This window comes from Emydura macquarii, unplaced genomic scaffold, assembly GCF_026122565.2.
Source record: "Emydura macquarii macquarii isolate MOO-44397 ecotype Brisbane River unplaced genomic scaffold, CSIRO-AGI_Emac_v2 contig_1876, whole genome shotgun sequence".
Classification (NCBI taxonomy): domain Eukaryota; kingdom Metazoa; phylum Chordata; order Testudines; family Chelidae; genus Emydura; species Emydura macquarii.
The window spans coordinates 18398196-18421787 of record NW_027132013.1 but is presented as its reverse complement, the minus strand read 5'-3'; the positions used below and the strand labels follow the sequence as shown (position 1 = coordinate 18421787).

At 43.9% G+C, this 23592-nt stretch overlaps 1 protein-coding gene across 1 annotated transcript in view; it reads left to right on the top strand.

Annotated features, from left to right (window-relative positions):
- The first annotated feature begins 1177 nt into the window (after nt 1–1177).
- Nucleotides 1178–23592, top strand: part of LOC137159473 (deubiquitinase DESI2-like) — a 68320-nt gene continuing 45905 nt past the window's right edge. Inside the window, exon 1 of the mRNA XM_067557823.1 lies at nt 1178–1222. Within this exon, the coding sequence (XP_067413924.1) occupies nt 1184–1222 (39 nt within the window). The 5' untranslated portion in view covers nt 1178–1183. The remainder of the gene's footprint in view (nt 1223–23592) is intronic.

The window sequence follows — 23592 nt, the reverse complement described above, 5'->3', positions numbered from 1 at the left end:
GCCGGCAGTGCTCGGCGCCCGCCTAGCTAGCGCCGGGGCTGAGGCAGCTCCCCAGCTCGCCGCGGTGAGAAGCGAGCCCGCTCGCTCAGCCCGCACCCCGCGTCCTGATCCGCCCCGGCCGGCGGGGAGGCGGCGATGCGTCGGCCCGGCAGAGAACGGGCTGGGCGCCGTCGGGCCCCGGAGGCTGTCTCCCGCGGGACAAGCTGAGCCCGGAGTAGGGCTGCCCTCCCCCCGCGTTCCCAGGGGCCAGGCGAGCAGAGCTTTCCCACGCCGGGCTGGCGGCGCTGGCTGGGCGCAGCTCCCCGCAATCCCGCCCCGGCGGCCGGGCGGGACGGACTCCTCCCGACTCCAGCGCTTTGGGGAGGTCTGGCCGGGCAGCCCAGCGGCTGATCCGGCCTGCGCTCGGCACGTCCCTCTGCCCTCAGGGCAGCTCCCCGCCGGCGGGAGACCCCGCTTGTGGCTCCCGATGACCCTGCGGATCCGGAGAGTTTCCCGCACCTTGCCTGAGCCAAGGCGCAGACGAGACCGAGAGAGAAAGTTCAGCACCCGGACAGCTCCCCCCGCCTCCCGAGACGCCCCCGCGGGCTCTCCGCCCCGGCACCGCCGGTGTGCAAAGGGAAGCCCAGCCCGGCTTTAGCGGCGCCCCAGGCCTCTGGGAGCGATACCCCAGGAGGCTGAGGGCAGCGATCTGGACCTGATTCTACCTTTGCTGACCTTCCTTTGAGGCTTCTTCGTATGCCCTGGGCGGCTCCGTTTTAGTGCATACCGCGGTTGGAAGTCTTCGTCTCTTTCACTCATTCAACCTCCCCCCCCCCGCCGCCGCCTCCCATCTTTTCTGGAGAAAGGGGGGCTGATATTTATGCCAGGAGCCTGCCCTGTTTGCCGTTTGGATGGGCAGCTACGAGGCTGGAGGGTGCATGGGCAGTGCATTGTGCAAGAACAGCAACCCCGATGAGCTGCCGCGTTAAAGAGACCCCCAGGGCTGAGCCTTCTGCTGGGGGGTGAAGAAAAAAACTTGGGCATTCAGGAAAAGCGCCCTCCTCCCCGCGCCAGGCGTCTGTCTCCGGCAGCCGGAGAAAGAAATGTCTCGCCCTATGTAGCTGAGGGTAACCGCGTACCCTAGGGCTGCGCCGCATCTGGCAGGGATTTAAGGATTTAAATCCAGTGTCCGCCGCAATCAACAATGGCAAATGAACCGGTGATTTTGAATGTTTATGATATGGTGAGTATGAGAAAAGATGATGTTGGGGGCAGGGATGAGAACGTGTGATTGGACGCAGAGATGCTAAAATGAGGAGCCTGGCGTCTAGCCCCGGAGAGGTTGAATTTTCCCAGCTTGTCTCGTTCTGTCTTACACGGGTGGTGCTGGCTCGGGCTTTTTTTTTTTGCAGCACATCGTAGCGGATTAAAGGTAAAACTGGGCTGGATTAAGTGAAACTGACTTTTTCATTGACAAAGCCCCAGCTAGAGAGAGATGCCATCGCCTCTCTTATTCCTAGAGCTAGATGCCCTTGACTTTCAAGGCTATCAAGCACCAGACTGGAGCGAGAGGGTGGGGGTGGGGGAACAGTTTAAACAACGTTAAGGGAATATTTTGGACACTAACAACCCAAATCCGAATCTCACATGCTTGGTGCATTTGAACGGAGGCTTTCATTAGGAAAAGGCTTGCAGAAATGATGCTGAGTAATTTTTTTTAAAGGTTAATAGTAATTGCTGGAGTAATAAACAATTTTAATTGATAAAGCTTCAGCAAGGGGGCATAGGAAGTGAAGTACTCTGCACTCCATGATTATGCCTAGAAATGTTCCCCTAAAGTTCACAGCATATTTGACAGTTCTCTTTACCAGCCGCTTTGGAAGAATTGGGGAGGGGGGGGGGGAGAGAGAGAGGAGGAATTAATTATGTTAAAACCAATAAACAAAGCAGAAATCCCAAACAAAATCTGTGCTACAACTCAAAAACATAAGAAGCTTTGAACAGTTTTTTTTATGGTTTCCCCCATACACTCACCAGAGTTGTACCCAGCTCCCTCTTAAATGATTGGCACTGAGTAGCATGCAGACTGAGGACATTTTGATGGGGAAGCATTTGTCCTTTATGAGCCAAAAATAAGAAATTCCATCAAGACCCACAATTTGTAATCAATTTTTTTCTGTGGAAAATATAACTTTATTAGGTCCAACATCTGACTTGATCATAATTCCCACAATTTAAGAATTTATGGCGTGACACTTCATTTTAAGGCCATACAGTGGTAATTAACACTAACTTTCAACAGAAAGTCCATGGAACATATAATACTCATGTGCCAAATGAATTATGATGAGGGCTTTATGATACTGAATGCCAAAAATAGTAATAATGGGACACTTTAAATGAAGTGTTGGCATTGATAGCAAAGATTAAGAGATTCTCTGTCAGCTGGGAAGCCTCAAAGTATTGGCAAGAAAAGTGATATTCAAACTGTAATACCTAAATCCAGGACACAGGAGTCCATCTGGACTAACTTGGCATATACACTACTGAGCCTCACCTGAAGGCTCTCTGTTTAATGAACCACATTGACATAAATTAATTCCCTTTTGGAATGCAGTCTTCTGGAATGGTAGCCCAAAACAGTGGCTTATTTGTGAGAATGTAGTAGGGTTCATTATATCTAATGCCTTGGAAAGGTGAAGTGCCAGAGGATAGTTCATTTCAGAGAGATTCACACCATCTCCATTTGGTTCCTTCCTTTTTTTAGTAAGTGAATTCCCTGAGAAAAGTGTCAGCATCACAGCCCTGCAGACTGAATTCTGCTGGTTCTTCTTCCCAATGCTACAGCATGGGCATCAGTGTATGCTTTCCTTTGATGCCCCATTCTCACTATGCCTCAAACCTGCTCTGAAAGGATCATTTCCAAAGATGAAAGGAACCCAGTTTCTATGACCCATTTAATCCTTGACTTTTCTCCTGTGATTGTCACCCAAAATGATGCCTATTAAGGGCTTTTCCCCCCTCTGCCAGGGAACTGGGCTGAGACCACAAATTTAATTCAGACTGAACAATTTTTGATTTCCATCAAAGTGTGAAAATCTCCATACCTCATTATTAATCCTCTGGGTTGCCCCTAACTTAATGACTGTACATAAAAACCATTCTGATTTCATATTTCATCTGTTTGTCTTACCACTGAGTCACATACAATTCACTCTCTATATTATAACTACAGGGGCTACGTTCTTTTGACTGGTACTATGATTTTAATGGCATAGAGCTTGGGATATAGCCATATTGTATCTGCACTTCATTACATTGTGGTGGGGAATTATGGAGCAGCAGGGAAACAACTGCACTCACATAAATAACTGTTATAAAAGTGGCATTAATAAAAGGGGGAAAAGAGAGCTGGGGATAACAATTAACTAGAATTTAAAGCCCTGCTTTCCTGAAAAGGAGCATGACCCCAGCATGCCATCAGGGAGCACTTTAACTACAGGAAAGCTTAGCCTGGGGGCAAAAGCTCAATTAAGGACCCTCTGTGCAAATATGAAATACCCACTTTGTGTAGTCTTGCATATTGAGAGATATTATGGCCACTTATCTTTTGCCCATTGGATATATACAGGGATTCTTTAAATACATTACATTAAAAGCATTACTTTCTAATGAGGTATTTTGTGAATAGCTACATTTAGAAGATTTTTTTGTCCAGCACAAAATATTTGAACAAAAATTGTTCAGTGTTTCCAAGTGCTCAATTTACTATCAATAAAAGCAGTTCTACCCACCTACAATATAGATTGGGATTGTATTACATTTTGTCTCTGCTTAAAGACAAAAAAAATAGGAGGATGGAGAATTTACCTACTGAAACAGAACACTTTAAAAATAGAATAGGTGGGCTATTGATCTACTGATTTAAAAACATGTATCTAAAGCTATTGCATGGCTCAGCAACTGGTCACAGGGTTCAGAACCTTTTAATCTCCAGATGCTCAGTTTGAATCTGTTTGAGAGTGTAGTTGAGGGCTGCATGAAATGAATTGGTTTGTGGAAGTTCTGATAGGGTGCTGCTGCCTAGATGGTACTTCTCCTTTAAAAGGGTAAATCAGGGCCTCCTTTAGATTAGGATGGGGAGGGAAGGGGGGAGAAAAAAATTAAACTATTCAGTGTAGCCCAAACATTACTGTGATTGTAGTTAAGTTGCTTCAACCAGTCCATTTTTGGGTGTATTTACTGTCTGGGAATTTCCTTTAATTATTTGTGGCTTATTTTGAGATGGTCAGCTAAATCAACATAACTAATTTTAATTAAGACTATCACACTGAATCACAGATATAAGACTGTGTGTAAATATTTTAAAGTGTTTAAATCTCTCATAGGTTAACTCCATTGACATGCCAAAGCATTTCTCTAATGAACTGTCAGTTTTGCACAGATTAAGGTCAGCAGACTATTTCATAATGTTTTGAGTTGATTATATGGCACATATGTGCTGTTAAATTAACAGCTGTTCATGTATATCATTGCTCTCTTGCTTTAGCTATAAAATTGTCATGATTCTCCACTGCCTTGTGTCTTAGAGAAAAAGGCCTGGTGGCATTTTGTATCTACTTTGCCCTGGAGTAAATGACTACACCAGGTGCAGCGCAATGGAGAATTAGGCCTGTTAGCTGCAGTAAATGTAGAGCTGTAGCACTTGATCTGTGCACGGACCTGAGTTTCCTTTCAGTTACACTAGTATCATTCCATCCACTTCACTGGAGTTACTTCTAATTCTCACGGGAGTAAGTGACAGTAGACTCTAACCCAGTGTATTCTAGACAGACTTAGATTTTTCCCCGTGTTTGCAACTTTCAAAATGGTAGCCGGAATGTAATTATTTCACTTAGGGGAGCCACTGGTTTCTCTGTGTTTTCCAGGTATCCTTTAATCCATTGTAATCCAAGTGGCTGATAGCCAACAGTTGGTAACAAGAGGCTGTCACTGAAAATTTATGCATGAATCTCTAATTTGTTTAGCTGATTATAGAATGTCAGTGTCTTTATTTAGGTTCTTATATGGCACCCATCAGTCTGCTAGTTGAGTGGCTCCTGAAATTGCAAAGCAAACACACATTTTTTTCTCTCCACTGCAGTCAACCAGGCCTAGGGTTTGGTTTTTTTTGTGTACGTATGTGTTTGTGGTATTACTGTGGGAAGCCAACACTGAAGCAGGGATTGCATACTGTTCTGAAGGAGCTGAGGTTTGTGGTCATCCTCATCTTTTCCAGGAGTGAGTTCCAGATTCACAGGTCAGTTGCTAAGGCAGCTATGTCTTCTGTATGTACGAATCTCACTCTTGAGTTCCATTGTTCCCATGGAACATAGCTGTTGTGGGAGGTCATGATAGTGCGGAGTGAGGCCATTTGTCAGCTTAGGCTAGTCCTGTGGAGAACTTTGAAGATGAAGGCCAAAATTTTGAGTGTGACCTGATATTCAAAGGAAAGATAGTGAAGAGAAGGGAGCACTGGGGTGGTGTGCTCTCAGTAGCCTCTGTTACTGAGCAAGAAGCTGCTGTGATCTGAACTACATGCACCTTTTTTAAGGTGGTTGGTTTCAGATGTAGGTACAGAAAATTGCAGCAATCAATCTTAGAAGTCACAAATGCATCTATTACCCTGGCTGAATTGGAATCTGATAGGATGAAGTGCAGTCTCCTGACCAGCTGCAGGTGGAAAGAGGCATTTTTCACAGCCGTGGCTATTTGTGTCTTCAGAAGCACAGGATTCTGTGGATGTAGATTGTTTCAATGATCTGAAGGCAGATGCCCCAAGTGGAAGGTGATATTTATCACAGCTGAGGATCTGATCCCATATCTCTCTGATGGGCAGAAGAGAACTCAAATCTGAACTTTCCCAAAGTTTGGGGTGTGTGGATCTGGCATGTTAGAGGAAAGGATTCAGGTGGGGCTCCAGAATCGTCAGTTGGCCCATCTGTAATGTAAAGCTTGACTGACACACATGCTGCAAAATCAAAAATCACATGGAACTTGTCTGCAAACCTGGTTAACTGAAAGGTTCACAAGCCACTCCCATGAATCTGGGCTCAATTTTGAGCAAGCCTGGGCCGACTGGTGGCTTCCTCTCGAAACTTTATAAAACTCAGTGGTTTCAGTTGAATTTTCCTTTGAGCTTTTTGGGTTAGTTTAACTCCAAATTTCAAAACAGATGCTGCTTAGTGTGTGACAGCTCTGGCAGCAAGATTTAGACTCTGCCCTGTCAGGCTGACAAGTGCTGTAGTGTCACTGAAAGATTCTTTGAAATATATATATATATATTTTAAATCTTTTAGTGCATTTGGTGGTGATGAAAGCTGCTAGGTTCACAGTGCTGGAGACTGATGCCTTCTTTATCCACCAGACAGATACATTGCCACTGCCCATTAAGTAAGCCTTGCATGCCTGTGGGTTTCATCCTCATTTATGGGCAAAAGGGGAATTCAGTGTCTGTGGCCCATTCAGTCCTTGGCTTCTGGGCTGAGACTGCTTACAGAATAACAAGTCAGCAACTGGTAGTATTCGGCAAAATGGTCACCTGCCTGCTAGGAACTGAAATGAAGCCACCAATTCATTGCCCACAAGCCCTTGAACAATCATCAGATCTATCTGCTAATATGGTTAATATGGTAACATTAATATGTTAATGTGGACAGGGCAACAAAAATGATTAGAGGGCTGGAACACAAGACTTATGAGGAGAGGCTGAGGGAACTAGGCTTGTTTAACCTGCAGAAGAGAATAGTGAAGGGGGATTTGATAATAGCCTTTAACTACCTGAAAGGGGGTTCCAGGGAGGATGGAACTAGGCTGTTTTCAGTGGTAGTAGATGACAGAAGAAGGAGCAATGGTCTCAAGTTGCAGTGGGGGAGGTCTAGGTTGGATATTAGGAAAAACTTTTACACTTGGAAAAAGCACTGGAAGCACTGAAATGGGTTACCTAGGGACGTGGTAGAATCTCCATCCTTAGAGGTTTTTAAAGTGTGGCTTGAAAAAGCCCTGACTGGGATGATTTAGTTGGGGTTGGTCCTGCTTTGAGCAGGGGGTTGGCCTAGATGACCTCCTGAGGTCCCTTCCAACCCTAATCTTCTATGATTCTATGGTGATAACGTGGTATATCTGAGTATTATCAGATAACTACATTGGGTCATTAGTGACCTGAGCTGAATTTAAACAGGTGTCCTAGAGTTGAAAGCCTCTGTTAGCTACCCCTGAATCATCCAATTTTCCCTTATTTGATCAAGATTGGATTTTTGGACCTTCTTGCTCTCATCAAGAACATCAGGATGACGCAAGTGTCTGAATCTTGAGAGAAGGTTGGGGGGAGAATCCGCTACCAAAACGGATTTATTTGTCATTCCAGGAAGGGGAAAGAGAGATGCAAAGTTCCTGGGTTTTGCATCATTTCATTGCTCAGCTAGCTTATATTGCTGGAAAAAACAGGTTGATAGTATCATATGTAAATCATGTGTGTTCATGAGGCTCATAGAACTATTAGCAGAACTACAAGCTTGTAAATTGATGGCATTCTTTATGACACAGCAAACTCTATGGCTGTGCACAGCGTGGGCTTTTTCTAAGACAGGAAAACTGTTAACTGTTAGCTGGTTATCTAGGGTTCACTGCTAGGAAAGCAGTATTTATTTATTTAGTGTTTGTGAGCCAAGCAATAGTGTTCATAGTGGCCAAGTGGAGCTCTTGGAGCCCACCGCTGAATTTGGTTAGCGGGCACTTCTGGACAATGTATGTCATTGTTTGATCTGAACCGCAGCTGCAGCTTCGATTGTCTCGAAGACCCCAAAGGTGCTAGTTGGCTGCACAGAGACCTTGCCCAGTCTGCATCCAGTTAAGGGCCCACTGACAAAGTGGCATATTGAAGCCGGGTCTGTGACGAGGACTGATTGGTACTTGGTGTAAAGCACCAGTCTTCCTGCCACAGGGACTCCGCTGTCACATCCTGACATTGCAGCCTTGACCACAGTGGGTGTTGTGATGAAAGATGTGTAGCTGGTGGGCTAAAATGTTGTTGAACAAGGGCAAGCTTGGGTTGGCACGTACCTTCTCAAGCAGCTTGCCAGCTGCAATCTTCCTCCAGATGTAAGGGGGAGCAGTATGGCTCAGAACTGGAAGCCATGGAAGATGAGTCGGTCTGTGATGATGCACATTATTGAGTTGAGTTGCATGTCAACAAGTTTGGTGTATGCTGACCGACTCCATGCCGGTGCACAGTACTCTGCTACTGATATGAGATGGCAAAGGCTGAGGTCCTTGGGATTGGAGCATCTGCTCCCCATGAAGAACCTGCCAGTTTGCTGAGGAGGTTGTTGCATGTTTTGACCCTCGCTGCTGTCTTGCTCAGCTGGCTTTTGTATGTTAGTATTTGGTTGAGTGTCACGCCTAAGTAAACTGGGTATGCTTCATGCTTCAGCCTCTGGCCATTCATTATGATGTTTCGTTCCCTCTTAGCATTGGCATGGTGGGGGTGGAATGTGCTAGAGACCGTCTTGCTGGTGTTAGGCTGAAGGTGCTGTGTCCTGCAATAGTTGGCCAGTTTTTCAGCATCGTCACTCAGGGTCTTCCCCAGCTTAGGGAAAGTTGGAGACGATAGCCCACAGAAGATGTTGTCTGCATGTTGTCCATGACTAGGTTAGTGGCAGGTCACTGATGTATAGGTTGAACAAGGGAAAGCAGTAATAAGGAAGGGCAAAGTAAAATGTTCTTTTAGACCCCCATTTCATTCTGGAGAAAAGCAGGCTCAAGGTGCTTGGAATGATGAATGCATCGCAGCCTGTCTGAGAAGGGCTTGCCCTGCCAGGCCAAGATACAGGGCATTTACCAGACAGTTGTGAAAGATCTGTCATTGGGAATAGACTGGGGCAGATCTGCACAGTCAAGAAAGCATACTGTGAACTGTGTGTAACATAGCTTTCTGGCCTTCGACCCCAGATCTGCCACTGTTCTTTCCCTGCAGTCTTATCAACTGCTCCTCTGGGATATAAGATTTCCTTTGCTACTCTCCTCAACATCTTCTGCAAGCAGTTTTTATTACATATTGATGTTCTAAGAATAAAAGCTTTCATTACCAGTACTAATCATTGCTATAGGATATTGAGCTGCAGATCATGCTACAGGTCAAGAGAGAATTTCCCCTGGATTTGTGATAGTACATAACTATGAGTTATTTTCTCTAACAGACTCAACTACCTTTGAACCTGGTCTGTTTTTATGAACTTCTGATAGTTCTTGGATGGAACAAGCACTTTAGACCCTTTATTTTCATTTCCCTCTACTTCTCTTCCCAACTCTCTGGCCTTGGGCAAATAACTGCTCTTGTCTTTACAATTCCAAAGCAAGTGGAATTGTAAAGGCAAGAGCTACTTAGTCTATATCCCAAGCTGAAAATCCTCGTCCTGCCATGCTTGCTGAGTTTAGTTATGGTTTTAGCCCTCCGTGTTCTTGGCCATAATGTCATCTGCTATGTTGCTGTTTATTTTAAGTATGATGGATATCCGTTAACAAAGACAGCTGACTGTTTTCCTTCTGGTAACCACTTGGGGTGCAAAATGGAGCAACTCAAATTTACACCAGCCAAGGAGCTGGCCTTTTGCGCATATATGCTTGCTCAGTTTAAGACTAATGAGATCAATGCCAAAAAAGGGCATTTTGGAAACCTAAATCATCATTTCTACTTGGGTGCATAAGTTGCCATTTGACTGCTGGAGGCTGCCAGGCTGCCTTAAAGGCGCTTTATCATGTGAAGTTGCAACAGACTGACTAATAGGTGAAGTACGTCATGATGGTTGGGAAAACGTAAAGCTGTGGGAGTGTCTTCGTGATTGTGACGTAGTTTGCTGTAATTTATTGTGGCTGAGTGGGTTTTTTCCTCCTTTTCTTCAAGGATTCCCACAGTCTTTATTTAATGAGCATTATGGCGTGGGTGGCTTTGCAGTGCCATTCAGTGGCCCGTCCGTCATTGAAAGAGAGATCACACTTAGCAACATTGCCTGGCAACAAATCAGCGGCATCCTGTGCTATGGAAATGTCATTTCTGCTGAAAAGAATTTGATATTTAATATCATATGGGGAGGACTCTTTCAGCTATGCAACCCAGGTACTGGCTCTCACAAAATTGCACATGCATGTACCACGTGTAAAAACGAGTTGTGCACAAACAAATGGTGTGTGTGCAATTTCCATCGGGCAGATTTAGAGACTTTTTAAAAAAAACTGTGGCCGTGTGTGTGTGAAACAAATATTTGATCATCATTTAGGCTGAACTATGCAACTCCCTGCTGGATTAGCAAGCAACTCCTCATGAGCAATGCAGCTTTTCCAAACTCATACCAATAAAGCTTCCAAACCAAACCATTGTATATTCCTTAAGTGTAAATACTTCGGAACATGTCTGAAATGACTCTTATTGGTCTTATGACCAATCAGTTTCTTCATGGATGGGTTCATCTAATAAAGATGCAGCAGAACATGCTCACTATGTTCAGGGATACTTTGGTGTGATTTCTGAAGACAGGAGGTTGCCTAATAAATGTGGTCTCTTGTATAAGTTTCCTTGTGACTATTTCTCTTTCTCATCTCATCTTTCATAGTGTAACATGATTTTATATATCCAAACTGTATGTTAAGTTATATACTGTAGCTATATCTTAGCTCCTGTTTATTTGAATGTAAAGGGGCTGGTCGTATATTCATACTATGGTATGTAAATTGCCCCATCTGCTAGTTCTCTCACTGCCTGGCCAAAACCAGCACCTATATACAGAGTAGATGGCTAAACTGAACCCAGGCAAAACTTCAGTGATGGAAATAGGAAGAGAGAAGCCCTTGGAAAACTTTGTCTCCTCTAGAGCATCCCCCATTATTGAGGGCATCTACCCTCAGAGAAAGTTGGTCCACAGCCTTGGAGTCTTTTTGGCCTCTTCAGTACTTCTGGATGCCCAAATAGCCACGGCAGCAACCAAATGTCCACTTCAATTGTGTGTGGCCAGGCAACTGTCCAGCCCAGACCTACCCACACTGATCCATGAATATGTGACCCCCTGATGTGATTACTGTGACTCAGATCTAGGACTGCTGCTGCACACCCTGTAAAAGCTCCAGCTTTTGTTGGTACAAAACACAGTAGCCCATTTGCTTAGGAACAGGTCACCAGCACACCTCACCCCACTACTATGCTTTTTGTGTTGGCTCCCTATTGAATGGTCTTTGCCCTGATATTCATAGGGCCTAACTGTCTGAGGGGTCACCAGTCTCTTTCCGTGACCATGGTCTCCACTGGCACTATGAAACTGTCAACCAATAGGGGAAGCTCCTGAGTGCAGGAGACACAACTTTCATGTAATAACATCAGGGCTGGGCCTAGACTATGGAATTCACCCTATAAGAGATAAGAATAGCCATAGAAATAACTGCAAAACTCATTGCTTCCACTTAGCTTTCTCTCAGTAAGTTCACACCCACCCACCCTCTCTGTCTCTCACACACAAATAAGCAAGTCAACACAAACAAACACAACCTATAAACTGATTAAACTATTTATCCTACAGAGTGGGAGGGAAGAAAAAGAGCGATTTTTTTTCTATTCTTATACTTGGGAGGTACTCCGACACAGCAGTGGTGGGAGTCATGTAAGTGCCTAGCAAGATGGATAGATCTGTGATTGGTCTCTGGACTCATACTATGTTTCTACCTCAATCTGAGTTAGATGGATGTTTGCTGGAGATAAACAGATTTATCATACAAATCAGATCAGCCCCCACCAGATTACAGTGTTTCATCTTTCTAGAAGATTTTTCTTGGGCTCCCAATTTTGCAGTTAATACTTTATGAAATTTATCTCATTGCACTACCTATTAATACCTCACAGCCTTGCTCAGCCTCTTTTCCAGTGAAAGAGAAATAATAGTGTACACAGCCACTGACGTGTAAAATCAATTTATTCATCTCTACAAAGAGAATAGACTCTATACAGGATAATACATTAAGGACAAACTCTTATCTCTGTATCTGTGAGGCCACTTCCTTCTTGTGAAAAGTGGAGATTGGCAGAAAATGTTATTACATGAGCTTCTGCTTGTTTGCTTTCTCCTGACAATTCAGTAGGCTTAGCCCCTTGTCTTGGTTGAAAGAAATTAGCCTGGCCGGCTCTTTGGGGCAGGGACCATCTTTTAGTTCTGGTTTGTATAGCTTCTAGCGCAATAGGGACCTAGTCAATGCCTTGGGAATGCCAGATGCTATGGTAATACAGATACTAAATAATGACAGTTACATGAGAAGTATCAGAGTGCAATGTTTCTTGCATACTGTAAGTAAGAGAGGGATATTTTGTCCTCTGGGAGCAGATACACTTAGACAAAGACTGCACACCATATTTGTGTGTGTATATATATCATGTGTACCTCGCATGTGCTGTATAATGCAGCTTTAGAAAATATCAGTTTTTATGGCCTTCTGTTATATAATGTGGTGTCCAACTAATGATAAGCAGCTGCTGTTGAGAGCATGGGTATTAAGGCTATATGGGCAAGAATGACTTGGACAACTGGCCTGATCTCATACACCTGTTTGCCCCCACTCCCACCCTCCATCGCTTCTGGAGTAGCTCCATGGACATTAATGGAATTGCTCCTGAATTACACTGGTGTAACTGACACCAGAATCAGGCCTGCTGCTGTGGTGGATCGAGGTTTTGAAAGGTGCAATGTCACTGTTTTAACTTTGCAAATGTCTTTATGGAAACAATGTTTTTTACAACCCTTCCCTTCCTCCCAGTATAGCCACCCATCCTCACAGCAACAATGGAAAGTCATTATAAGCAGCAAACCCATCTTTCTCAGTTAATAGCTTATGTGGAAGTCAGTGTCCATAGGAGAAGTGAATGCAAAAAGGAAGCGAATTTCCCATTCTCCTCTTGGTTCATCTCCTCCTCTCCATAAGTGCTGGAACTAGGCGTACTGGAGGTGCTGCTGTACCCCCTGGCTAGATGTAGTAATAACAGCCTAAATACATGGTTTCCCTCTTCAGCACTCCCACTATACAAATTTTTCCAGCACCACTGTCCCTGGTTGTGTATTTGTCTTTCCTTTCCCCCTTTTTTGTAAGCTGTGAGCCAGCGAGAACAGGTGTAGCAACTGGACCTGCCCCTGTATCAGCACAAATCTCCCTGTAACCAGACATGACGAGAGATTGCTGAATGTATAAATACCAGCCGCCTACCAAGTCTCATTTCTTTCTTTGGCAAATGGTGATCTTATCTTTCTTTTTAACTGGCTTAATCTCATTGCTGTATTAGTGTTCAAGGGAGGTTCTGATCTGCACTGGGATTGGTGGGCATGTATTATGCTTCCTTTTCCAACTCACTCCCCTCTTTCCTTCTTCTTTACTGAAGATATAGTATGTTCAGAGGCTTCCTGTTTGCAAGACGGGAGGGGGGAAAGAAGATGTAAAATGTGAGTGCAAGGAGCCTAAATCTGAATGAGCAGGCTGAGGAGGGAATGTGGGTTCTATACAATGGTGGTGCTAATGCAAAGGAAAATGCTTGTTTTCAGGGGGAAGGAAGGGCCAGAGACACTCAATATGCTCAGTGGTGGAGTGAGAATAAGGAGACCCTCTGGAAGATATTAGGGTGGGTGCTGAGGGGAACCCTTTGGAGACTGTGTGAAGATTTTTATAACGCAGAGCCTTATGGGGCTGACCATTTTGGGGTGGTGAGTGAGTTTCCCATTACAGCAGGCCTCCACTTGAGCACAGGGACAGAAAAGGTTAATAGATGTGTTAAACAGTGTAGTCTAAAAATAAGGATGGGCAAAACCCCCAGATGTTTGAAGGTTGGCTTGAGATAGACTGTGCAAGTCTGAGATGCTTATCCAACCTTGCCCAAGAGTTTGGGTCTGCAAAACTGGACAGGGAGCCTGGGAATCTCTTGAGGACACCTTCTCATGTGGCTTCTGGTCCATGCAGAGATACAGTGAGAATGGCCTCTCTGGCATTTCTTATAGTGGGAAAGCTGAGATGTGCAGCAAACACATTAAAAAGGGTAGAGGCCTCATTCAAGTATTATTTGTAATTTATGCACAAATGAGCTCCCTCATCTTGGACCCTCTGCATCCGTGGAGAAAATGGTAGGAGGATTTCCTTCACAAAGGAGTGGGCAAGGAGAGCATTCATTTCAAGCTCCCATCTGGTAGACCACACGTGTGTTCTGTGGGTGCTTGGGAAGGAAGCTGTAGTCAGGATACAGTTTGAGCAAAGGTTTCCAGATTAAATCATAATTGACCAATTAGCTCTTGTTTGCAAAAAGGGATTTTCTTGCAATTATCCACGTCCAGCAGGGCGGAAATCCAAATCTCTCTGCCTGCTGTGGATTTGCTCTTCTAGTTCATTAGGATTAATCTTTTTTCACCACCCACATAATTCTCAGGACCACTTTTTCCCAGCTGCCACCTGCTAAGATTATAAAGATGATTGGTGCTTCCTAGGGGCAGAGCAGAAGCATCATTATCCACATCACCGTGTATTGACAGTTGCATTTTTTTTTACTACAGTACTTCCTTCCCAAAGAGTGCGCTGTGGTTGCTATTTCCAGAGCATCTGTCTGAATGTAGCCTTAGCCATTCCACATCTCCAGTGTGTGTCTGTAGCCCTGTAATGCTACTGTGTGCTAAGGGCTTGTCTATATGAACAACTTGGTTTGCAGGAGGCTGCACTGCAGAGCTATCCCACGCTAGCCTACAGTGCACCAACCGTCCATGTGGACACTGCTGCTACACGCTGGAAGTTCCCTAGTGCACTTTGATCTACTCCCGTTTCAAAGGGGGTAGATCAAAGCACACTAGGGAACTTTTAGTGTATGGCAGCAGGGTCCTACACAGACACCTGATGCATAGCAGGTTAATGTAAGGTAAATTGACACCCCAGCCTGCTGCAAACTAAGTGTTCATCTAGACAAGCGCTGAGATCATTGTTGGGGATACAATAACTCCAGTAGAGATCTTTATACAGATGGTCCCTAAATGCAAAACAAAGGCAATTTTCAAATCAATTAGTTGTTGAACTTGCTGGTAACTAGTGTAATCTAGTTAGTGTAATGGCTTCAGGACTGGCCTAAAGTGCAACCAGAGCATCTTCATCTCTCATAGCACAGCGGATGAGTTTTGCTTGAATTAAAGTCTGCGCAATGCTACAGTCTGTTCCACTTTGTATAAAGTGCTTAAAGATCCCTTGGGCCACAGAGAGCCAGTGAGCAGGGGAATGACTTCATAGCCCAGCGGTTACGGCACTCACCTGCTAGGTGACTTCAAGTCCCTGTCCCCCATCAGGCAAAGTAGGAATCTGAGCCCTGGTCTCCCAGATTCTGGGTGAGTGCTCTAACTACTAGGCCACTGGGTATATGGGGACCACCTGTGTGTTTCTGCACAAGCGTGGACTGATCTGACTTAAGAGAGGGTTCACAGTTGTGAATCCTGGGCAGAGGCACAACCAGAGTTTTCTTAACGAGGGGGGCCCTCTCCAGTAGGGTGCCTGTCCCAGGGCAGAGAAGACAGTGGGGCATCAATTCCCCATCTGCACAATGTGGATAATAGTGTTTCCCTACCTCCCAAGGATATTGGGAGGATACGTTTATTAAAGATTGTGAGGTGCTCAAACCCGGTGATGAACAGGGCTAGCTAGAGCTCTCTGTTGTAACGTTCACTGATTTATTTTTGTAGTCAGAATATTTCTTGACCACATTGCCTCAAAATTCATCACCCTTTGAATAGGTTTTTTTAGTGTATGTATGTGTGTGTGTGTAACATATGCATGTATGAAATTTGCAAGTAGCCATCTATAGTTGCCTGGGCTTTGCTTATGAAATGAAATGAAATATGCAGTGAGTTGAACACTCTTTCTTCTCCTTCTCCCCATCTCATCTGAGTGTAGTGAAGTAAAAAGCTCCCCCCGCCTCCCCCAATCAAACTTCAGCTGTCAACAAGCCAGCAGTCCCCACTCTCCAGTGAATCACTCTGCTAATGAAGGAAATAGAGGCTGGAGCTAAATACTTCATCTGCCATATGCGGCAAAAGGCCAATTAAAACAAGGGCCAGGAGCAGGTGTGTGGGTTGGTTCCCAGAAAAGCTTATTTGAGAAAAAGAATTGATAAAAGGAAGCTCTGGTGAAAGAGATCAAAGCAGCAATGCCAAGAGGAAATGAGAATCCCACGCTGCACTTTAGCAAGTGGAGATAGATCAGTCTTTCTACCCCTGTGCAAGACTGCAGATGGGGTGGTGAGCTTCAGTCAAAAGAATGAGTGGCAACTGCTAATTAGCGAGCTTGCGCCCATGGCACGGAGTTGGAATAGAGTTTTAAGGGCCTGATTCTGCTTTCCTTTAGTTCAGTGGGAGCAGGACTGGCCCTAAGAGTAGGGTTTAATTCAGAGCTCATCCGTTCCCCAGTCTGCCAAGAACTGGTGGTATACACTGGAAAACTAGCATGCTTTGCAGAATCTCTGAGGAAAGGGAGGGGGAGGAGAAGAGGAGAGCCACTGCCTTGCATGACAGGCAACTGTAGCACCTGACTCTGATGGGAATTACATGGATTTATGCAGGCATATTTTATATATAATAATACCTAGCACTTGGGTAGCACTTTTAATCTTTAAAGCATTTTACAAATGCCCGCTCCACGAGGGAAGAAAGTATTTCTCTCCCTGTTTTACAGGTGGGGAAACTGAGGCAGAGAGCTTTACTTGATTTGCCAAAGGCACAGATGGAGTTGCAGCCAGCCAGGCTTCAAACTCAGGAGATTCTGGCCCACAGGTTTAATTTATTCTAGATCAAGGCCCAAGCCTGAGTTTCATCAATGATGTAACACAATCTAATAAAGCACAGTAATAGCTAGAGCCTTTGGTTCACACACATTCTAATCACTTGTATTTTCCCCCAATAGCCATTGGAGACAATTTTGTATTTGAAATGATGAGAGGAAAAATATAGCTGGTGTATACGTCTTATTGGTCCTTGCACACAAATGAAGGCAGATCTCTGATTATGACATTTATCTTGACTGGAGAGGAAATATGAGAATGCTCATTTATGACTACACCAGTCATTGGATATCTGTCATTTCCTCACTCACAAAGATAAATGTCCTGTCCGAGATCATCTATCCTGGTTTCTTTCTACATGATGATACATACGGTGTAGCATACAGCTAATGGGAGACTCTGTACATCTTGAGATCCTAATAGAGTGAAGCCTAAATTCTGTGCACAGTGTTATTTGCAGTGTGATCATTTTATATACTTGATGGATCACCCAAGTAATTCCCAAGGTGAATCTTTTCCCCCTCATTTAAAATCTGTGCTCTTACCAGAGAGAATGTTTGTAGGTGGACTGGCAAACTTTTATAAATGGTTTAGAGGATAGCTTTGTTTAATTGGAGATTCTGCTATGACAAGTGCAGACTTGAGATTACAGGACTGTTTGTTTAATAAAGGTCAGTAGTTCTATCCTGCTGTATCATTTTAAGAGTATGGCATACCCTCCCATTTTAGTAGGGGTAATCCTTGGAGTGCTTAAAAATGTACCACGTTATGAAATGAGCCAACAGAAAGAGACAGACAAAAGGGGAACAACTTCATCCCTAGGTTGGCTTGCCCCAGGGATGAGTGCATAGAATTTGAGTCTGTTTTATATGTGCTCTCATACACAATTTGTACATTTAAACACCACCACCACCACCAAAGACACTCAAAGTTTGAGGAAGTTTGGATCTCTGTGCAAACATTGTGTCTATTCTCTATTTTAGTGTTGACTAAATGGCCCATCTCTGCTGAGTCCCGATCTCTAGACTGGGCTCAACCAGAATCTGAATCTGAACTTTGGGAAGTTTTTAGATCCATACCTGGATTTGAAGTTTCTGGCTTGGGCCTCTCTCTAGTTATAATGGAATGGTCCAGTGCTGGAGACAGCATTGCTGCCAAAAGCACTGGGGGCCAGATTTTTAAAGGTATTTGGGTGCCAAAAGATGAAGGTTGGTGCCTAGTGGGATTTTCAAAAGCACCTAGATGCCCATTGAAATCAATGGGTGCTAAGTGCCTTTGATTATCTGACTAGGTGCTCACTGCATCTTTAGGTGCTGAAATACTTATAAATATCAGGCCTTGGGTGTCCAAACTGGAGAGATTGGAATGTCCTGTCACTTAATCCAGTTATTGGATAGACACTTCTTTCTGCTTTGCAATCAGGTATGTTGCTTGACATTTAAGGAATGTCCTGATGGTTAATAACTGTCTGGAGCTGTTGAGGGCCCAAGTTTTTTGGTCTGGGAACTCTGCATGCTGTTGCTACATTTTTGGGGGCTAAGAGGTTATAGTACTGGTCTCTTTCTAGTAGCCAAAGTCTGGTTCAAGGCACTTGGCCATACACTGCACCCACACCTTATCATAAGACAATCTCTCTAGGTATTTACACTGCCCACATCTCCATGGGATCTTACAGTCTGTGTCACTTAATGGGGAAAGGACAGCTCGCTTAACTGGGAACTAAGGTCATGTGTTTAATAGGCTTTACAATCAGTTTTAATGGGACACCTTGAGACCTCATGGAGGGTAATGGAGACTGTTGGAAGCACTCTTTAAATCCTTATTCTTATATGAGAGATGGAATTGCAATTTTTTTTTAAGTGCCTGCTCTGTTAGAGGCCATGAAATTGTTCTTTACATGCACTTTTAAAATTTCTGTCTGCGTACATTTGTTTGATCCAGTAACAGCTTTAACTGCATCTACGTTTATACAAATGGAGGCAATAAGCGTGGAATTATATATTGTAATTACATATTACAAAGTGACTTCTTGGAGCGGTTCAGTAATGTGCCATATTATGAAATGCTCCTACAGAGACACATACACATCTAGAGGGCCGAAGTCTTCCCTGGCATAATGTCATTGATTTTAATGGAGTTTACAATAGATTAACTGATAGGGTTTCAGTTTGTTTTTAGTCCAGTGTGCCTTTTCAAATAGTCTCTGGCCCCTCCACACCACTTCCTACCTCTCCAAAAAGTGTCAGACACAACCACTCCCCTGTGAATCATTCTGTTTGTGTCAGCTTGGAGTCTGCACAGGCAGACTGCCTCAGGCTACCAGAATACTTTGCATCTCCGCCAGCAGCACCCTACCCAATGGAAAAGCCAGAATTTGGCCTATCGGACATAGAGAATTTAGTTGATAAATCTGTACATAAGTCTTTTGTTATATGTATTAGACTATCCTTTCTGATGCTTTTGCTATGTGAAAACCACAGCTCCCTGTTATTAGGAACATTGCCTTAATGAGACATTGTCGGGCTCAAAATCACATCTTAAAAAAATAGGCAAATTTCCTTTCCTGTGGAGCCAACAATATCCGGTAATATTCAAACTGGAACCATCTCATTTATTTTTCACTATATGTATAATCTGCATTTCTCTTGGTTTGCACTCTGAAAATTGGTCCATTTCACTTTTGTTTTTTCAGTCAGTTCCTAACCAATTTCATCTTCAGATTCTGAGACATTATCCCAGTGCTGAAATATTAGGGTCACAAACACTGCAGAGGAACATCTACTTTTTTAAAAAAAACCTGTCTCCACTGGAGTTTCAAATTTTCATGCAAACTGTTTTTTTGGTCCGTTTTAGGCTTTGTAAAGGATTTTTCTTAGAAAAACTAAATTTGGGGCTGAATTTGACCATAAAGGAACCCTTTAATTGAGACATCTCTCTGTCATGGATGTGTCCCAGTTAACCAAATGTTAATGTATCCAGATCAACCACATTCTGTGACTTGTGTCCTTGCTTAATTTGCAGTTCCATTTTGAGATCACCAACAACCAACTTGGGGGGGCTTGCGCTTGTAGAACTGTGAAAACACTCCTGGTGGATCTGCGTCCCCATTGTCACAGAAATATTTTATCATTGCCGCCTTCTAACCAATGTCGTCCAGTTTGGAATTTTAGGGGTCTAGGTTTAATCCACTCATGCAGTAACTGGGTGATATGGGAAGGAGAGAATGTGTGGTCACGACAAAATATATTCCCTTTGCTTCATAGGAAATGGAGTACAATGGAAGTCGATTCAAGGCTGGCAGCAACGGGGACTGCATTGGGGGGAGTTTTACACAAGTCAGAAAATAGGTGAAGCAGAAACTAATATTTGAGGGAATCCATATGCCCATACACCTTAAGCCCATAAACTAAGCTGATGAGAGACTACAAATCAACACAGCCATTAGACACTTCCTAGTAAGAATGACAGTTTATACTGGAGCTGGGTTTCCCCTTCTATTCTGAAAAGCGATTCCCTCTTTGGAAGTTTAGAGAGGGATATTGATTTTGCAATAGTGAACTCCATACAGTGGCATCAATCCAATCCCCTCAGAGTCACTGATGAGGCATTTTGAATGTGAGCCACCCGAGCCCACAGGGAGAATATCTTTGTCAGGCACAAGCCCAGCAGAGAAGACGGACCTTCAGAATTCTTTCTGAGTACATTTCTACTCTTGGATTTCCCCAAGAATGTTGCCGTCAGTACCATCTGCACAGGTGCACATGCTCATGCCAAGAGAATGTGGACCTAGAAAACTAAAGAGGATGGGATGTCTCTATGTGAAATTTAAGCATTTGGGCCTGATTTTTAATCTCAGTAATACTGGCGTAAAACCAATATGAGAGGAGAATTTGGCCCTTTTTGTTGCTTCCTGTGCTGCCTTTAGGGATCTGGCATTTATCAAAATGTCATTCAATAACAAATAAGTGTGTGGACCTTGGGGATGTGATGCTATCTCTGCTGTTAGGATCTCTGTGTGTAGGTATGGTACCATGGAATTCCGAATACAGCTGATCGGTAGTGGAAGTGGTAGTTCTGGTATGTGAATCTCAGGCATCTCTGACAGCCGGGCCTTGTCTAGATATGAAGATAAGCTTGCTTTAGCTCTTTCAAAGATTGCCAAAAGTGATGACGTTGGGAGAGATTTTCAAAGTCTTAAACAGGAGTTTGGTGCCTCATGGCCCGTGGTGCCTTGGACATCCTTCCCCCATTATTTACGTACTGCACTTGTTCAGGGACTTCAGGTAGAGCACTGCCATTAATCCTCTCTTTTTTTTGGTACCACAAAAAACCTGTAGTAGACACTGCCAAATTTCTCTTGTTTTGGGACTGATCCCATTGTTTCTATATCTAAAAGATCAAAGCGGAATGTAATCACAGCAGGACAAACACTCAGAGATCACTGAATGCATCTCCCGCCTGTGTCTGATGGTTGTTTTAATGTAGTGGTTTTCAACCGTGGTCTGTGGACCCCTGGAGGTCAGCAGACTATGCCTAAGATTTCCAAAGGGATCCGCACCTCATTTGAAATTTTTTTTTTTTAGGGGTCTACAAATGAAAAGAGGTTGAAAACCACTATTTTAATAGATTCCCATTTTCCCGTCATCTTTTAAAAGATTTAAAGTCTGAAGTGAGGATTTGGAACCATTTCCACTTTGACTGCTCTATCTAGTCCTGTCACTCCCAGCTACCATTTGTTAAATACATCGCATTTGGAAATGGCAAACCCTGTGGATGACCTTTGGCCTTTCATAGGTGCAGAAATCTCCTTGGGGCAGCCATACATTGGAATTGCTCTTATTTTCTTGACCTCTGTCTATCAGAGATACTCATCTGGCCCCATTACTGAAGTATCTGAGCACCTGGCAATCTCTAATGTATATATCCTTGCAACGTTGTGAGGTATGGAAGTGCTATCCCCATTTTAACAAATGGGGACCTGAGGCACAGGCGATTAAGTGTCTTCCCTAAGAGCATTCAGTAAATCTGTGGCAGAGCTGGGAACTGAACGCAGGTCTCCCAAGTCTCAGATGAGCACCTGAGCCGCCCTTAGACATCTATGTCTGAACAGGATTCCACTTCCTGATTGATTCCAATTACAATTTCTTCCAGAGGCATTGTTTCCTCGCATTGTTTCCTCTATTCCTGGGTTGTCCAACCCACAGCCTGAGTCCAGCCCGCCAAAGGCTGCTGTCCGGCCCACCGGGGTGGAAGGAGCAGCCTCTCCCCTCCAGCCCAGTGCCAGCTGGCCAAGCGCAGCAGCAGTCCCATCACTTCCCAAGTCAGCTGGAGTGGAGGAGCAGCCCCTCCTCTCTGACCCCCTCCAGCTCACTGGCCTCCTGAGTGAAAAAAAATTGCAGTGTGGCCCTTCACGCAAAAAGGTTGGACACCCCTGCTCTATTCCATTCATAATAATGACTGTTTATTCAATCACCTGTGCAGTTCTTATTCCTTCCTTTGGCTCATATGATGAAGGAAGGGATTTCTTCTCCTTTTGTGATGACTATACTCAAGATAACTTAGTTGTTATCTAACCTTCTCCAAGTAGTCATTCTTGAGAAACGCAGCAGAAGTCAGAAGTTGCTTTATCTGGCTATTTTCTTTCCATGATGTCGACAGGTGCTGCCTCCTTGAGACCATATGAGACACTATTGTCCCCGATGAAAATCTCAGTGAATCTACTGAGGCATGCAAGATGAATGCTGAGGCTAAAGCAGTCTTGTTGGTGAGAGACTTGATTCTTTTCTTTTCTTATTTGCTAGCTCTTTTAAGGCTACTATCCCACTGAAGAAAGTGTCATCTGAAATTAACAATTTCAACATGGCTGATGAAATTTTGACTTCTTTGCTTTTTGCTCCTACATTGTTTTACTCTTGCCATTGAGGGAAGCAAGTCCCCTTTGGATGGGATCACGTTCTTCTTGGCAAAGGAGGCCAGCATGGTGTCTCGTTTTTTCAGAGTAACTACAGTAGATAGGTTGGCTTCATTCTTTTGGACTTTATAGAACCTTATTATGTGTCCAGGTAAAGACTTTCCCTTGCTGAAGTGTTCAGTTCCATTTTGACAGACAGCATGGATGTGGAAACACAGGCCTTTCACTCAGGACATCTGCATTCTGTCCCCAAATATGTTCCTGACTCACTGGGAGACCTTGACCAAATTGCAATCTCTCTGTGCCAGAATTTTTGTCTTTAAAATGGGGATTATAATGTTTTCCTTCTTCACATGAACATTGTGAGGCTTAACAATTTAATGCTTGCAAAGTGTTTCAAACCCTCAGATGGTCTGAAAAATAGAGGTGCAAAGTGTTATTTAATCCCCTACTCTATGACTAAGTGGAAGGGAACACTGACTCTCTCTCTCAGAATTTGTAGAGAAGCATTTATCTCTTTTCTGTCCAGGCTGAGAATTCTCCTCTTTATGTATTCAAGGTATTTGCCCTTGAGTAGCCTTTCTTTAGTGTCTTTCTCTCTCCTTAGGAACTGAATCAGAGAGCTCTGCTCCTTCTCTAGAGAGAGGCAACAAATCGCATGCAGACAAACCTCCACCTCCTATTTCTTTGATTCCTTAGCGCTCTCTTTATCTGTTTTTCATTTTTTGGTATTTGTAGCTCTGCATTACACTCATTGCTGAATTCCTTACATTTATCTGTTCTCTCTTTGTGATGCTCCGCACTTCCAGAAACTGTCTCCTAATCCTCTCACAGGCCCAGTGCA